The sequence below is a fragment of the Vicia villosa genome, linkage group LG2 (genome assembly GCF_029867415.1).
Source record: "Vicia villosa cultivar HV-30 ecotype Madison, WI linkage group LG2, Vvil1.0, whole genome shotgun sequence".
In the NCBI taxonomy this organism is placed as follows: Eukaryota; Viridiplantae; Streptophyta; class Magnoliopsida; order Fabales; family Fabaceae; genus Vicia; species Vicia villosa.
Genome location: NC_081181.1, coordinates 72,740,035 through 72,755,218, shown reverse-complemented (window position 1 = coordinate 72,755,218; position 15,184 = coordinate 72,740,035). Strand labels below are relative to the sequence as shown.

Below are 15,184 nucleotides of genomic sequence, written 5' to 3'. Positions count from 1 at the left end.
TTTTGGCCTCGGGTGTTACATGCCCACCAGCTTCCGCATGGTCCGTCCTCGAACCGTCCTAAACTGCTTTCAGGATGATTGACTGACCCCATAAACCAACACGGGTCTTTTCAGCATGCTTTGACCTCACTCACACGCTTTACGGGAAACTTCCCAGAAGGCCACCCATCTTAGAATTGCTCCAAGTCAAGCACGTTTAACTGTGGAGTTCTTACGGAATGAGCTACCGAAAAGAAGATGCATCTTGTCGGTATAGGTAGTACCCATAAATCCTTTTTAAGCTTTCCTTCAACCATGCAGTCTCATACCTGCACGGCCTCAGGATCCCTCTCATTTCGATGTGGCGACCTCTTCTTTCCATATTCGGCCTCGAGTGTTACTTGCGGTGTTACCATCCCTCGCCTTCTTTGGCCTCGGGTGTTACAGTTTTAGTGTTGTGATTCCATATTTTGACCTTAATAATTTTACTAGTAAGGACATCATCTCTCCTAATGCATAACATATTTTGGCGAATGCCGTTTTTAGTAAAATTATTAAGGACATGGATGTAAAGTTTGACATGATCAAAAGACAAAAAGGCAATTTTTGGTTGTTTACAAGCCGCACATGCTCAAGACTTTTTCTTTTCTATTCCTATTGATAAGCTAGACCAACATATATCACCGGAGGAGTACCGTACTATCCTAAGATACCATCTTATGATTCCTTTATTTTCTATTGACGAGGTTTTTCTTGTTTGGCGTAAGGCGTGTTTGGATACATTTGGAAAATTCATGATTCATTGGAAGGAGCTTTCAGTCTTCAAATATACTGACACACCCTTGTTATGGATGTTTTGTTTTATATGTCTCCATGGGTCAAAGTATATGTGAAGAAAAATGTGCTTGCGAATTTTTTTACTAAGATGCATAAGGGGAGATCGACACTTAGGCCAAGAGATGCTCTGGTATACATGTGGATAAGAGGGAAACATGCTTGGGTGGATTTGACTGGAGTTCTCCACTAGTGGGTCTAGGGACTGATGGTTTTACTTAGGGGTGGAAAAGCGAGCGACACGTCCCATTTAGACGCGTCCCGTTTAATCTCGTCCAAGAAGGACGGAGCAGGTCAACTTAAGCGTCTGAGTTCAAAAGTCAAGTATGTCCCTTTATTAACGAGTTGGCGGGCTGACCCACCAATTTTTTATTTTTTTTATTTTATAATTTGATTTACTACATATTTTATAAAAAAAAAATTATTATTATCAAAGAGGTCGAAAAATTTTCTTTTAACAATCCATAATAGAACTTCAACATGTTTAAAGTTTGAACAGTTTAAAAAATAAAATAAATTATGATCAATTACAACAAAAAAATAATGAAATAAACTTAAGCACGATAAAAAAAATATGTCTAAATAAATATACAATACATATCATCCTAATCATATTTAAAAACTAACTACTAAAAGAACCCAATTAAGAATTTACACATGACAAACAATGGTAACAATTACACTGCATAAACTATCACAGTGTGTAATATAATAGTGTATAAAAAATCAACATCTGACTTTCTCACTGTTTACATCATATCGACTCTTATATTGACTGATTCCTTAATAGTTAATTCCTTTGTATACACTAATCAAATTCTTCCTTTTCTTAAAATCAACATCAATTTCTAAAGAAAACATGTGAGTTAATGTATTAACAACTTAATAATTTTGCATGACATACAATTGTTCTTTTATTTCAAGTTTTTCCAATCAACACATATATTAGAAAGTTATAGAAATAACTTTACAATTATAATTTAATTTGTGTGTATAATAATTTAGAATACAATTCAATCAACATAATTCTAAGAGAAGAGTTTTAACAAAAATTCTGCGGACAAAATCTCTCCCGTCTCGCCTCGGCCCACTTTTTAAAGTGGGTTAGACGGGGCGAACCAACTTATAGTATCGAGCCAAAAACCCCACCTCAACCCACTAAAAATGGCGAGTCAAACGAGTCGACCTGATGGATCTGACCCGTTTTATCACACCTAGTTTTACTATGAGACAAACTTTACTCAAAGTTGCTTCAAGTAAAGTGGTCAAACAAGAGAAAGCGTGTTCTGACAATCAACATAATTTTACACAATTTGCCTTTGACACTTTTGATTTCCTAGGATCAAAAGTTGTTGATTAGTTACAGAGAGTTCAAAGACTTATTAATAATAATATTTTATCTCTTAGGTTTATGAATGTAATTTTTAAGAATTGATTTTATGATCTAAAAAAGGAGTAGTTGCGTAATTTGTTATTCATTTGTCTTCAAAACGTTATCATTAAATTGATCTAGTCACACGTCTATTTATAGTTTTGTTAGAAAGAGATTTATGATTCATAAATTATAAAAAATAAACATGTACTTTAATTTTACTTTAAAAAACACAATTACATTAGAGATCTTTTAAATTATTTTATCATAACACGTTATTCTTTAATAAAAAATTAAATAAATTAAAAAATAGTTTAAAACACGACCAAATTGGAGTTAAAAGACAGGTCTTTTGTGCCTAAACGATAAACCTTAAATTCTAAATTCTAAACAAAATACAAATGTAATTGAGACCAATAAACTATTTTCAAAATATTTGATTTTAATTTATTTTTAAATTTAAGAAAACAAAGAACCTATAAAATTAGATTTATATATAACTTTAATTTAAGACACATGTTTAGCTTTTTTTTTCAAAATAATTTGTTATGAAACGTTCAAATAATTTATATATCTCAATTAATGTAAAATTTTACAATATGTCAATTAAACATAAAAGCTCATATTTGTATACCATAGATGAACTCAATTATGTAAAATTTATAAATTACAAATGCATAAGTCATTTTTTTCTTTCTTTTTTCGCAAATAAATTTTTCTTTAAATTAAAGTTCAAGCTTCATCGTCAAAAATACTTCAACAAAGAGCTTGGGCCTCAAGGGCGTGCTTCCCTTGAGGTCCTGAGTTCGAAGGAGCTCGGGGCCAACTTTCGGAGATTACGTGGGAGAGCTTAAAAAACTCCTCTCGGGTGGATTAGTTGGCACGGAAGGAAGGATACGACTCTATTAAAAAAACAAGGAGTTTATGTGGTTTCAGTGCTTTTAATTTTTTTTCTTTAAATGGAGATTATAATACGAAGTACTATCATTTGAAAGTTATTAATAAGAGACGGAAAATTCAAATTCAAATGCTCCGTGACACTAATGGCATGTGGATGGAAGATGATCACCTAGTTCAATCTATGACAACTTCTTCTTACAAGAATCTTTTTTTTGAAACTGTTAGAAATGATGCATGGTTTGAGTGACCATTTTCTTATCCTAGAGTTTTCCAAGAGTCTTTAAATCTTGTTGATGTGAATGATACGGAGGTTAAGCGAACAGGTTTGATATGGGACCTTGGAAATCATATGGAGAAGATGGATGTCCAATTGGTTTTTTATCGTTTTTCACAACACATTGGTACGGTGAGTGTGGAGAAGATGTCGTCAACAAAGTATGAGATTGAAAAGTTCACCGGAGTGAATGATTTCGGTCTGTGGCGCTTGAAGATGAAAGCCCTACTGGTTCAGCAGGGTTGTTTGGAAGCGTTGAAGGGAGAGGCAGCCATGGATGCTGCATTAACGGCAGCGGAGAAGACGACTATGATCGAGAAGGCACACAGCGCAATTTTGTTGAGTCTTGGTGGTAAGGTTCTCAGGCAGGTATCAAAGGAGACGACGCCATCAGGGTTATGGGTGAAACTTGAAAGTTTGTACAAGACCAAATCGCTGGTAAATCCACTCTACCTGAAGCAAGCTTTGTATTCATTCAAGATGATTGAAAGCAAAGTGTTGGTTGAGCAGTTGGATATGTTCAACAAGCTGATTCTTGATCTTGAAAATATTGATGTGAAGATCGATGATGAAGATCAAGCGCTATTACTATTGTGTTCCTTGCCTCGATCACATGCTCACTTCAAAGAACCTCTCTTGTATGGAAGGGAGTCTCTGACGTTTGAAGAAGTTCAATCAGCCTTGTATTCTAAGGACTTGAATGAATGAAAGGAGCATAAACCTTTGACTGTTGGTTAAGGTTTGGCTGTTAAAGGAAAATTCTTGCGAAAGAATGGTAAGTTCGACAAGAAGGGAAAAATCCAGTCGAAGTCTTACAGTGGCGAAGCATATGGCATTCGATGCTATCATTGTAAGAAGGAGGGTCACACAAGAAAGGTATGCCCTGAACGCCTGAAAGATCATGGAGGTAAGGATAATGGCAATGCAGCCATTGTTCAAGATGATTTCGAATCATCTGATGTTCTTGTGGTTTCAAGCAGTGACTCGAGAAGAGAGTGGATTATGGATTCAGGTTGCACTTGGCACATGACTCCAAACAAAGACTTGTTCGAGGAGTTATGTGATCAAGATGGTGGATCAGTATTGCTGGGAAACAACAAGGCTTGCAAGATTGCAGGTGTTGGATCTATAAGGTTCAAGCTCCATGATGAGTCAATAAGGTTGTTGATTGAAGTCTGGTATGTTCCTGATTTGAAGAGAAATCTACTTTTTCTTGGTGAATTCGACAAGAAAGGATATGTTTTCCAAGGAGAGAAAAATATCCTAAGAGTCATGAAGGGGTCGAAGGAAGTCTTGAGAGGCGTGATGAAACAAGGCTTGTATACCCTTGAGGCTGAAGTTGTAAGTGGTTCGACAAATGTTGCATCCACGAAACCTTTGTCGAAGACAGAAATCTGGCACATGAGATTGGGCCATGTCAGTGAAAGAGGTCTGGTCGAATTAGGGAAACAAAATCTGCTTGGTGGAGACAAAGTCGAAAAGCTGAAGTTTTGTGAACCCTGTGTACTTGGAAAATCTTGTAGAGTGAAGTTCAACAAAGGCAAACAAAGAACACATGGATCCCTTGACTATATCCATGTTGGTCTTTGGGGGCCTGCAAGGTGTGCATCACATTCTGGAGCGAGGTATTTCCTATCCATAGTAGATGATTATTCCAGGAAATTATGGGTATTCATCCAGAAGACTAAGGATGGAACTTTTGAGAATTTCAAAAGTTGGAAGACTTTGGTTGAAAATCAGACTGGCGGAAAAGTCAAGAGGTTAAGAACCGACAATGGCCTTGAATTTTGCAATGAGGCATTCAACAGCTTTTGTGTTGCCTCTGGTATTGCAAGGCACGAAACTACTGCAGGTACTCCATAACAAAATGGTTTGGCTGAAAGGTTTAATCGAACTATTTTGGAGAGAGTCGGATGTATGTTGACTAGTGCGGGGTTAAAGAAGGTGTTCTGGGCTGAGGCTGTTTCGACAGCAACATATCTGATAAACAGATGTCCTTCGACAGTGTTAGATATGAAGACACCTGAAGAAGTTTGGTCGGGACATCCACCAGATCTCGACAAACTGAGAGTATTTGGCTGCGTAGCCTATGCTCACATTAGGCAAGACAAGGTCGAACCTAGAGCTCTGAAATGCATGTTCATGGGATATCCTGAAGGAGTTAAAGCTTATAGGCTATGGTGCCTAGATCCAGGTCACAGGAGGTGTATCCCCAGTCGAGATGTAGTTTTCAATGAAGCTGAAATGGCTTTTAAGAAAACTGATGATGTTGGTCGAAGTACAGAAACTCTGACGAAGAGCTGGAACAGGTAGATTCCTGTTGAGGTGGAGCATGTTCATGCTGAATTGCATATCCATGATGAAGTCGAAGAAGAAGCAGAAGATGCTGAGGAAGTTGAGGAAACTGACGATGACTACCTATTGTCGAGAGATAGGTCGAGAAGACTCATCAAGGCACCTCAGAGACTTGGGTATGCAGATCTTATAGCTTATGCCTTAATCTCTAAAAGTGAGGTTCTAGACAAAGAACCTAGAAACTACAAGGAAGTTATGAGGAGTCGAAATAAGACTGAATGGTTGAAGGCCATGGATGATGAGATGAAATCTCTTTATGATAATCAAACTTGGGAACTGATCAAGAAACCTACTGGGGCAAGGTTAGTTAGCTGTAAATGGATTTTCAACGTTAGGGAAGGAATCGAAGGAGTGACATCGAAAAGATACAAGGAAAGGTTAGTTGCAAGGGGTTTCACTCAGAAAGAAGATGTCGACTAACAATGATGTGTTTTCTCCTGTTGTGAAGCATAGGTCCATTCGAATGTTGCTTGCCATGGTGGCACAGTTCGACCTTGAACTGGAACAAATGGATGTGAAGACTGCGTTCTTGTATGGTGATCTAGATGAAACAATCCTGATGAGGCAACCTGAAGGGTATGTCGAAAAGGGGAAGGAAGATTATGTGTGCAAGCTAAAGAGATCTTTATATGGGCTGAAACAATCTCCTCGACAGTAGAATAGGAGATTCGACAAGTTCATGGCACGCATAAGTTTCATTAGAAGTCAGTTTGACCACTATGTTTACTTCAGATTTCGACCTGGTAATTCATTTGTTATTTTGTTGCTTTATGTGGATGATATTCTCATAGCAAGCAACAATGTCGAAGATGTGACGAGGGTGAAGGCTGAACTCAATAAGGAGTTCGATATGAAGGATCTGGGAGCTGCTTCTAGGATTCTTGGAATTGACATTCGAAGAGATAGAAAGAAGTCGAAGTTATGCTTATCTCAAGAGGCATATCTGCGGAAGATTCTCGAAAAGTTTGGAATGTCAAATTCGAAGCCAGTTGTGACTCCAACAAACCCTCAATTCAAGTTGAGTATTGATCAGTGTCCCAGTATTGATGTCAAAAGAGCCTATATGAATAGAATCCCATATGCTAATATAGTTGGTTCTTTGATGTATGCTATGGTTTGTACTAGACCCATCATATCATATGCAGTAAGTCTTGTAAGCAGGTACATGGCGAATCCTGGAAAGGCTCACTAGCAAGCATTGAAGTGGATTTTAAGGTACATAAATGAGTCTCTGAACAGAGTCTTAATTTATCGTGGAGCCTTGGGTGAATATAGTAAAGCAGCAATCAAAGGTTTTTGCTCTATCAACCACTGAAGCAGAATATATTGCTCTCACTGAAGCTGTGAAAGAAGCATTGTGGCTTGAAGGTTTTACAAAGGAGCTGAAACTTTAAGGTCAAGGTATCACTGTTAAATGTGATAGTCAAAGTGCAATACACCTGTCGAAGAATTCAGCCTATCATGAGCGAACTAAGCACATTGATGTGAGGCTGCATTTCGTCAGAGGAGTAATCGAGCGTGGAGAAGTCCAAGTGCTGAAGGTTTCGACTGAAGACAATGCTGCTGATATGATCACCAAAACATTGCCGAGTTGCAAGTTTTTCCACTGTATGCAGTTGATAAAGCTGCATGAAGAAAGCTAGTTTGTTCCCTTGACGTTGTAGAGTTGGGTCCAAGGTGGAGATTTGTGAGATATTGGATCGAACTCTAGTATGGCCGAAGGGTAGCTTCTTTGTTCGACAGTTCGACAGAGTTAAGCATGAAGTCAAAGGTTGTTCACATGCTGGTGTCGAAGTGTGCATGTTGTAGTCGAAGATGGGTCTAGCATGCAGATGTCGAAGATGCTAGGGTTGTTAGCATGTTAAATTAGGTTTTAATGTTTAAACCCTAATTTGTTAAGTTAGCTTGTGTATTAAGTGACTTGTGTAATAGGCGTTGCTGAAAAAGCCCATTAGTTAGTATGTTTGGTTTTATTATAAATAGCATACTAGTCTCTCATCATTGCTAAGCTGCAAATCCTAATTTAGGGTGAGAGAGGTTATTTGTTATTCTTGTAAACTTGTAATCTTGTTTTAAGAGAAAGTAAAAGAATAGCAGTTATAACCAATTCTTGTGTTCGTCTTCTCCTCCCTAATTCCCTATTATACTTTGTTATTGGTATCGTTTTTCACAACAATTAGAATATAGAAGACTTATTAGATCAACATGGTTAATGGAATATGGATCTTTTAAAGCATATATTTTCTCAAAATATGGTTACTTAAAGTCTAGTTATTCTCCCTTTCGATTGTAATTATGGAGAAGATAATTGTTGTTGGCCAAGTGATAAAGAAAAGTGAATAAACTATTTCATCAAGTTATACATTAATGTGTAATTTCGGTAGGCAAAATGGCAAAGAAAGTTGGAGGTTGATATCAAACTTAAAGTCCCTAAAAGAATACGGTCCTTTATTTGGTTTGTGTATCATGGTAGGATAATGACCAATGAGAGAAATAATAAAATGCAAATAAAAAGTCCTTATTGTAGCCATTGTGGAACATAATTGAAATTCATTATACATGTTTTACGTGATAGTCTTTTGAATGTTTCTATTTGAACTAATGTTGTTAAGTTAGATATGAGAGACTTTTCTTTCATTAGTAATATTAATGAGTGGGTGAATATTAATTTGCGTTTGAATTTTGGTATAGTGGAGATTCGGTGTGGTGGGAACTTTGGGAAATCTCTTGCTATATCGTTTGAATGTGGAGGAATAAAGAACAACATATTGAGAATGTTCTGAGACCTAGAATTCCATGAAGTCTGTTACTAAAGTTACTCATTAATATTTTTTGGCAGTGGACCTGCATGGTAGTAAAATGAAGTTGACTCAAGAGGCTAAGCAAATAAGGCGAATTCTTCCTCCTTCAATTTGGGTGTGATTGAACGTAGATGGAGCTAGCAATAATGACTAGATAATTGGATATGATGGTCTTTTAAGAGGTTTTACGGGTGACTTTGAGGCTTCACAAGATATTTAAGTTCTTGTAGTGCATATATTGTTAAACTTTGAAGTGTGTTAAAAGCATTAAAATTAGCAAAACAATTTGAATTTCGAGGAATTGAGCTTCATATAGATTACAAAATGGTTGTACAAAATAATTTTGATTCTAGGCAAAGTAATTATCATTGGAGTGCGATTGTTACATCAAATTCAACAATTGTTCAAATTAAATAGACTAATAAATATTTTTCAGGTTTACCGTGACTTGAACATTTGTATAAATATACTGAGAGCATCTCCAATGGGAGAACTTATTTTTGGTTGCTTGAGTTATTTTTGTGGGACCACATTATTTTTAAGTAACATCTAAGCAATTTAATCCAATTTCACTTCAATGGTAAATTGGATAAGCAATCTATATGTGGCACAATCAATTTATCTTTGACTCCACCAATTAACAACCTACTTTTTGGATTGTTTCATGATATAACTTACACAAATATTTAAGCAAGAAGAATGTCACGTGTATATACTCCAACGATAAAAATACTAAGTTCTAAAACTTATGAATCCTAATGTACATTACGCAACCCCCGCTGAAGATGCTCTTACTGACACCTATGTCCTAATATGAGCTTCGCGACCCTCGTTTCTTAAAAGAAGTGAATAATATTCATACGATGTCGGTGTAAAGTTATTTTACTCATTCAACCAATAAAAAATCAACAAAATGCCATGTCATTAAAAGAAATTTAAAATAAAAGTGGGGTGTAATTAAATGCATGGCTGTGATTGATTGACAGTGTAAAACTATTTTACAGTGTGAGTGCATCACTTGTTTTCTAAAAAAAAAAAGAAATATCAAAAAAGAAATACTAAAAAGGAATAATTTATCATATAAATAAGGGTTAATAGACATTTCCCCCTGCCATATAAGCGAGATTCGGTTTACCCCCTATTAATTTTTTTTTATTACCCCCTGTATTTTTAGGGTACCCCTAAGCGTGTAAAAAACAGTGAAAAACCAGGGGGTAAATCAAAAAAACAAATTTACAGGGGGTCTTAGGGGAGTAAATCATAGAACTTTTAAAATTTTAAGGGGGCAATCCAAAAAAAATAATTAATAGGGGGTAAATCGAATCTGGTCTATATGGCATGGGTCAAATGTCTATTAACCCTATGAATAAAATTAAATACGAGCTATCTAAGTTTAAATGTCAAAATGATTTAGGACCGAAATAAAGCCCGGAAAGAATGAAGTGCGCGGCGAATGGAAGCGGAAGACGGTGCAGCAGCGCCGCAACCACAATCTGTGCACGCTGTGAAGCCGTTGCGTATTGCTCCCTTTCTCACCGGGTTTTGCTTCCGTTTCTCACTCATCAATTTTCAAATTCATGCTTTTGTTTCCCTTATTATTCTCTAAATTTCAACTAGTTTCGGTTAACTTAGCTTCGTTGCTTCTTCTTTTGTTCCTTAGATTGCACATTGGAGTCATCACAAAAACGAGTGTGATAGGTTACAGCAACAGATGGAGAGTGTTGGTGTTCTCAATGATTTTCCTTTCACTTTCTCTCACGAAGCCACAATTCAGGTTATCACTTTTCTTTTACTTATTATCACTTATGAACCATGGACACCCCGAATACGATTCCGACAACACCGGTAATAATTACAAGTGTCAGTGTAGGTGTCTAACATGGCCACTGACACATCTTTTACATCTTTTTCAGAGGTATTAGTGCTACGTAGATTATCACTCTTCTAGCTTATACACTCTTTGATACTTTTGTTAACAAACAAAGCCCAAGTGTTTTTCCTTATTTGTTTCATATAATTGATGCTTTTGTAATTTCAACAGGTCTGTGCAAAACAAGAAACTAGGTGCTCATTTTTGAGCAAGAGAGGCCTTCATCGAGCAGGAATGTGGATGCATGAATGCCGTTGCGGAGCATCATCTTCTTCATTTGATCTTTTAGGGTTTCCTCTTATTTCCTTCATATTTTGATATTTGGATTTAATCTAATTTCTATTTTTGATTGATGAGTTATAGTCTATGTTGAAGAGTAACTTGGTAAAATTAAGCCATAGTTACATACACCGAATGATCTTTATGACGTTATAATGTTTACATTTTGCTTTTTGCAGGTTAAACAATGGCTGGGACCTTCCAAGTGTTTTGTGTCCTTGTCGTGGTAATTTTATGCTTCAAAAATTTCTCGTTTTGTTATCTAAATAGAGCAAAGCTGTTACATATTGTAAATTTTCAGGACCTGAATCTCTGGTAGCAGAGCAGTTGTATAGTTGGCAAGACTACTATAAGTGGAGGTCCATCCAGTTTGACTCACCTGTTGCCCTACTTCTTCACTGGGTATGATTGTATAATTTTTTTTTTGAAGTCTCATTTCTTGTCATCACAGTTGCTTATTTGCAATTGTGATGGTGTGAAGTTGGCTCTTTTTGTTTGCTTATATGTATAGTTGTCGTCACTAAAATAAGAAGTTTGACATCTCCTTGCGAGGTATAAATCTTCGCTAATAACTATCAATCGAAAGAATCTGCCACTAAATTTGTTGCCTTGATTGTATTGGGTATTATTAGAATTTAGAATGAATGCGTCTTTTTAAAACTACATGATTATCTCGTATCTATTTCAGCCTCTTACCGTATATCATGCTGCTCAACTAGTTGGAATTACAACCTTGAATCTTGAAGTCAGTGATAAGTTGTATATACATTACCTTGGTAAATCAAATTCTCTTTAAGCATTTTGATTTTTAGTATGACATCTTCATTGATTCTCTTTAATTATATATCTCATGAATGGAAAGTGCTTAATTAGTCTCTAAAATATTTCATCAACGTCTATCTATGTATTTATACTATATCAAATCGATCTAACTATCCCAATTATCAAGCTGGTACAATTGCATGACCTTTTCCCTCCCAATGGCACTTCTGTAGTTTTTCTTTTGGCAAAATGGATGGTTTTAGTAATTGTGCCACCAATGGTATTTTTGTGCTTTTTTTCCTTAAACATGTTTTGGACTATCCCGGGGTAGTGTTTAAATTTTACGCATACATTTATGAACATATAGAGAGTTATTATTCAAATAAACTTTCAAAGAAGCTTATCAGGAAAAACATACTACCTTGTGGTTTGCGTTTGTTAGTCAATTATCATCTTTATCATTGCTTTATTTTATTTCCCCAAATAAAAAGGAGAAAACATAAGTAGTTGCTCAGAGGAGCTATTATGGATGTTCAAACTAAAAATGTGGATAGTGGAAGTAATGACTTATCAATCAACCAACCTGAAAATCACGGCTTTGATGGTGGAAGTATTAACTTATCAATCAACCAACCTGAAGTAACGACTTTCATTTTTATCAGTTATTAAATTTTAATTGAGCATAAGTAACACCTTTACTTTATTAATCATTCTGTTTAAGAAGGCTTGTGTATGTATTTTCATAATAAAGAATTTTGTATTATTTCTCTGCACATGACTTTGGCTTTGTGAAATTTTATATGGAAGGACCTGAGAAGGAGCTGCTACAACTTGCTGTGTTTGGAGAATTACAAGCCCTCTTCCCTGGTGTGCATATTCATTTAGAACTTGTTGGACCTGCAATTCCCCCTCAAAGGTCTGATGCATTGCTCGTTACTCATTGTTCTGTCATATGATCCTGGTCACTACTTGGTCTAAATATATGTCCTTCCTTCCTCCCAGTAAACAGGGATGGTGAAAAGATCAGGATTTCTAAGTATCCTTGCTGCAATGAAACCAAATGTGTATGCAAACTAGCGAGTGAAAATATGATCCTAGGGACACAAACAGGTATGAGTTCTGCATTGACATTGCAGCTTTGGCGAGGATTCTATCACGACAGATACAAAGACATTGTTAAGGTATCCCATTGCAGCATCTAAAAGGAGTTAATATATATGCAAATGTTTAGTAATACTTGTTCTCAGTGGTGTAGTATGTTGCTGTCATTTAATTTAATCTAGCTTGTTTTGATTTACTGTCTGATTCTTTGAAATCAACAATTTGTTGTAATTAATATTCCGATTACAGGGTTCCTTTCCTCACCTAATTATTGCACCAAATGGTGGTATTGCTGCCTATTCCAGTTGGTTACCAAGTATTGTACGTCTCCCATCTTTTGATTATCGTCTGTTTAGGAGTTAGTTTTAGTTTTGTGCTACCTTCGGGTCAAAAACTATGAGCCACGTCTACATCATTTCCTTCTTCGTTTTCTTTGTTTGCTTGATCGAATTTTCAGGAGTTAATTGAAAAGATTGATGTCCCAGCTGTTTTTACCGATTATTGTGAGGAAGCTTGTCACCTTGCAGCAAGTTGCATAAAGACTGTATCTGGACGCCCTCTTAGATTACCAGTAAGCTTCTAATTTGATTTATGATGTCTTGTATTTCGAATATAATCCTTTATATCATTTACCAAGAGTTTTGATGATCTTTTGTACTCTTATGTAGGTTCAATTAAATCCTTTCAGGCAGCCTATTGCTGTGGAAGACAGCGTGCTGTTGCTTCCGTGCTACTCAAATTGCTTTCTTTTTGGCATGTAAAGAGTAATGCTCTGAATTTCTTGAGCCACTTAGAATAATTCCGAATTATATAAATAATTATGTTTCACTCCATAAGATATTTATCCAGGGTTCCTACCACCTGTAAAACCAAGAAATAGATTAGTTGATGGTTGGCTCTTTTTGGAAGAGGCTGGTTAGAAATTAAGCAACTTGTATCAGAAGCAAACAATTGCTTTTATCATAATCGAAAATGGGAAAGAGTGGTAGACATGGTGGTGACTTTATAAGTATTGTTTCAAAAAAAGTAGTAACCTATGAGGTGAGGTGGTTGTCGTCGTCGATGCAGTATTAATCTAAGCAAGCTTTTTTCAAAACAATGTTTAGGGACTATCACTGCAGGGTATATTCAACAGATTTGTCCAATAAAAAATGTTTAATGTGCATAATAGCTGCTTGTAGTAATTCAATCACGTGTTACAATAAGATATGGGGTGTAATAGTAATTTTGATAGAAAACAGTGCGTCTGTTCGGAAATGCATTTTCGAAACCCACATAAATTAATTTGTAAGTGCATTTCCGAAACTGTCTGTTACAGAAACATAATTCTTAACAAATTTTTTGTTTTTTCCCGTTTTATATATGGTGCACCCCAACATGTTTTCCAAAGTTGTTTCGGACAAGGTGAATGATGATGCTAAGTCGGACGAGGTTAAGGACGATGTTAAAATGATTGTTGTTTCGATAGATGTCCGACAATAACTTACAAATGATCAAGTTTTCAACGTTCGTCAACATATGCTTGAATGAGTACGAATGGAAGCAAGCAAACTTAGGTTTGGCATTATGATTGGAAGGCCCGACAATGACACTAGTAGAAGACAAGAAATTATAACGATGAGATGCGAGAGAGGTGGAAAGTATGTTTTAAAATTTTGGAAGTTAAAACATGATGACATTGAATCGAGAAAATGTGAGTGTTCGTTTAAATTGCGTAGATCATGTAGGATGGATGATACATGACAGTTTAGTGTCACTTATGGTAAACATAATTATGCGTTGGACACCAAGCTACAAGGTCATCCAATTGTAGGTCGACATAAGTCATAGGAGAAAGAGACTATTTTGGAAATGTCGATAATCAAAGTTGCAACGAGAAACTTACTTGCAGATTTGAAACGGAAAAGTCCACAAAGTGTTTCAAATATCAAGCAGATATACAATGAATGTTATAAACGGACATTGCGAGCAGAGGACCGAAATCCGAAATGCAAAAACTATTGAAATTTTTGGACGATAACCACTATGTTTCAAGGTACAAAGTGGGTGATGATAAAGTCAGTATCCGTGACATTGGACACGGTGATAGCACGGGAGATTTTTGTAGAGAATGGGACACGGTGAATCAAATGCTTCAAAAAAATATAATGAAATTCAAACAAATTTTGGTCAGAGCATAATTGTGGTAGAACGCCGATTTAAAGATAACACTCTATACTCATAGTTGGTTCCAAACATATCCCTAGCGAGATTGAACTTTATTTGTCATGAAGCGAAGCGTACGGAGACAACGGGCCCGAATAGTTCGAAGTGTGGATGTACAATTAGGAAATCTTACGGGCTTCCATGTGCTTGTCTCATTTCTAAAAAATTAAGGTAAACTCCCCCATCCGCGTGGACGAGGTATACACTCATTGGAAAAGACTTCGATTTGATGACCACGATTCGACGAAGGATGATACATCGAGTATAACCATTGCAACCGAGTTGGAAGTGATCATGGATAGTTTTTCTAAAGTGGATGACACTATAAGATTGCACATTAAAGAACTGTTGAGGAAAATCGCATTTCCAGAAACAACTGACATGAAACCTCATTCACAACCGGTAAAAACCAAAGGTTCCCCTAAAAAGTGTAAAAGTGCACTGTAACATCC

The 15,184-nt window shown here is 36.2% G+C and overlaps 1 protein-coding gene across 1 annotated transcript; it reads left to right on the top strand.

Annotated features, from left to right (window-relative positions):
• The first annotated feature begins 9,899 nt into the window (after positions 1-9,899).
• LOC131646284 (uncharacterized) lies at positions 9,900-14,151 on the top strand. The gene is made up of 11 exons (XM_058916369.1): positions 9,900-10,054; positions 10,176-10,289; positions 10,557-10,675; positions 10,844-10,890; positions 10,966-11,066; positions 11,353-11,440; positions 12,234-12,342; positions 12,436-12,607; positions 12,777-12,848; positions 12,985-13,098; positions 13,196-14,151. The coding sequence occupies exons 1-11, from the start codon at positions 9,953-9,955 to the stop codon at positions 13,286-13,288; spliced, it is 1,131 nt and encodes a 376-aa protein (XP_058772352.1). The 5' UTR covers positions 9,900-9,952; the 3' UTR covers positions 13,289-14,151.
• Positions 14,152-15,184: the final 1,033 nt, after the last annotated feature.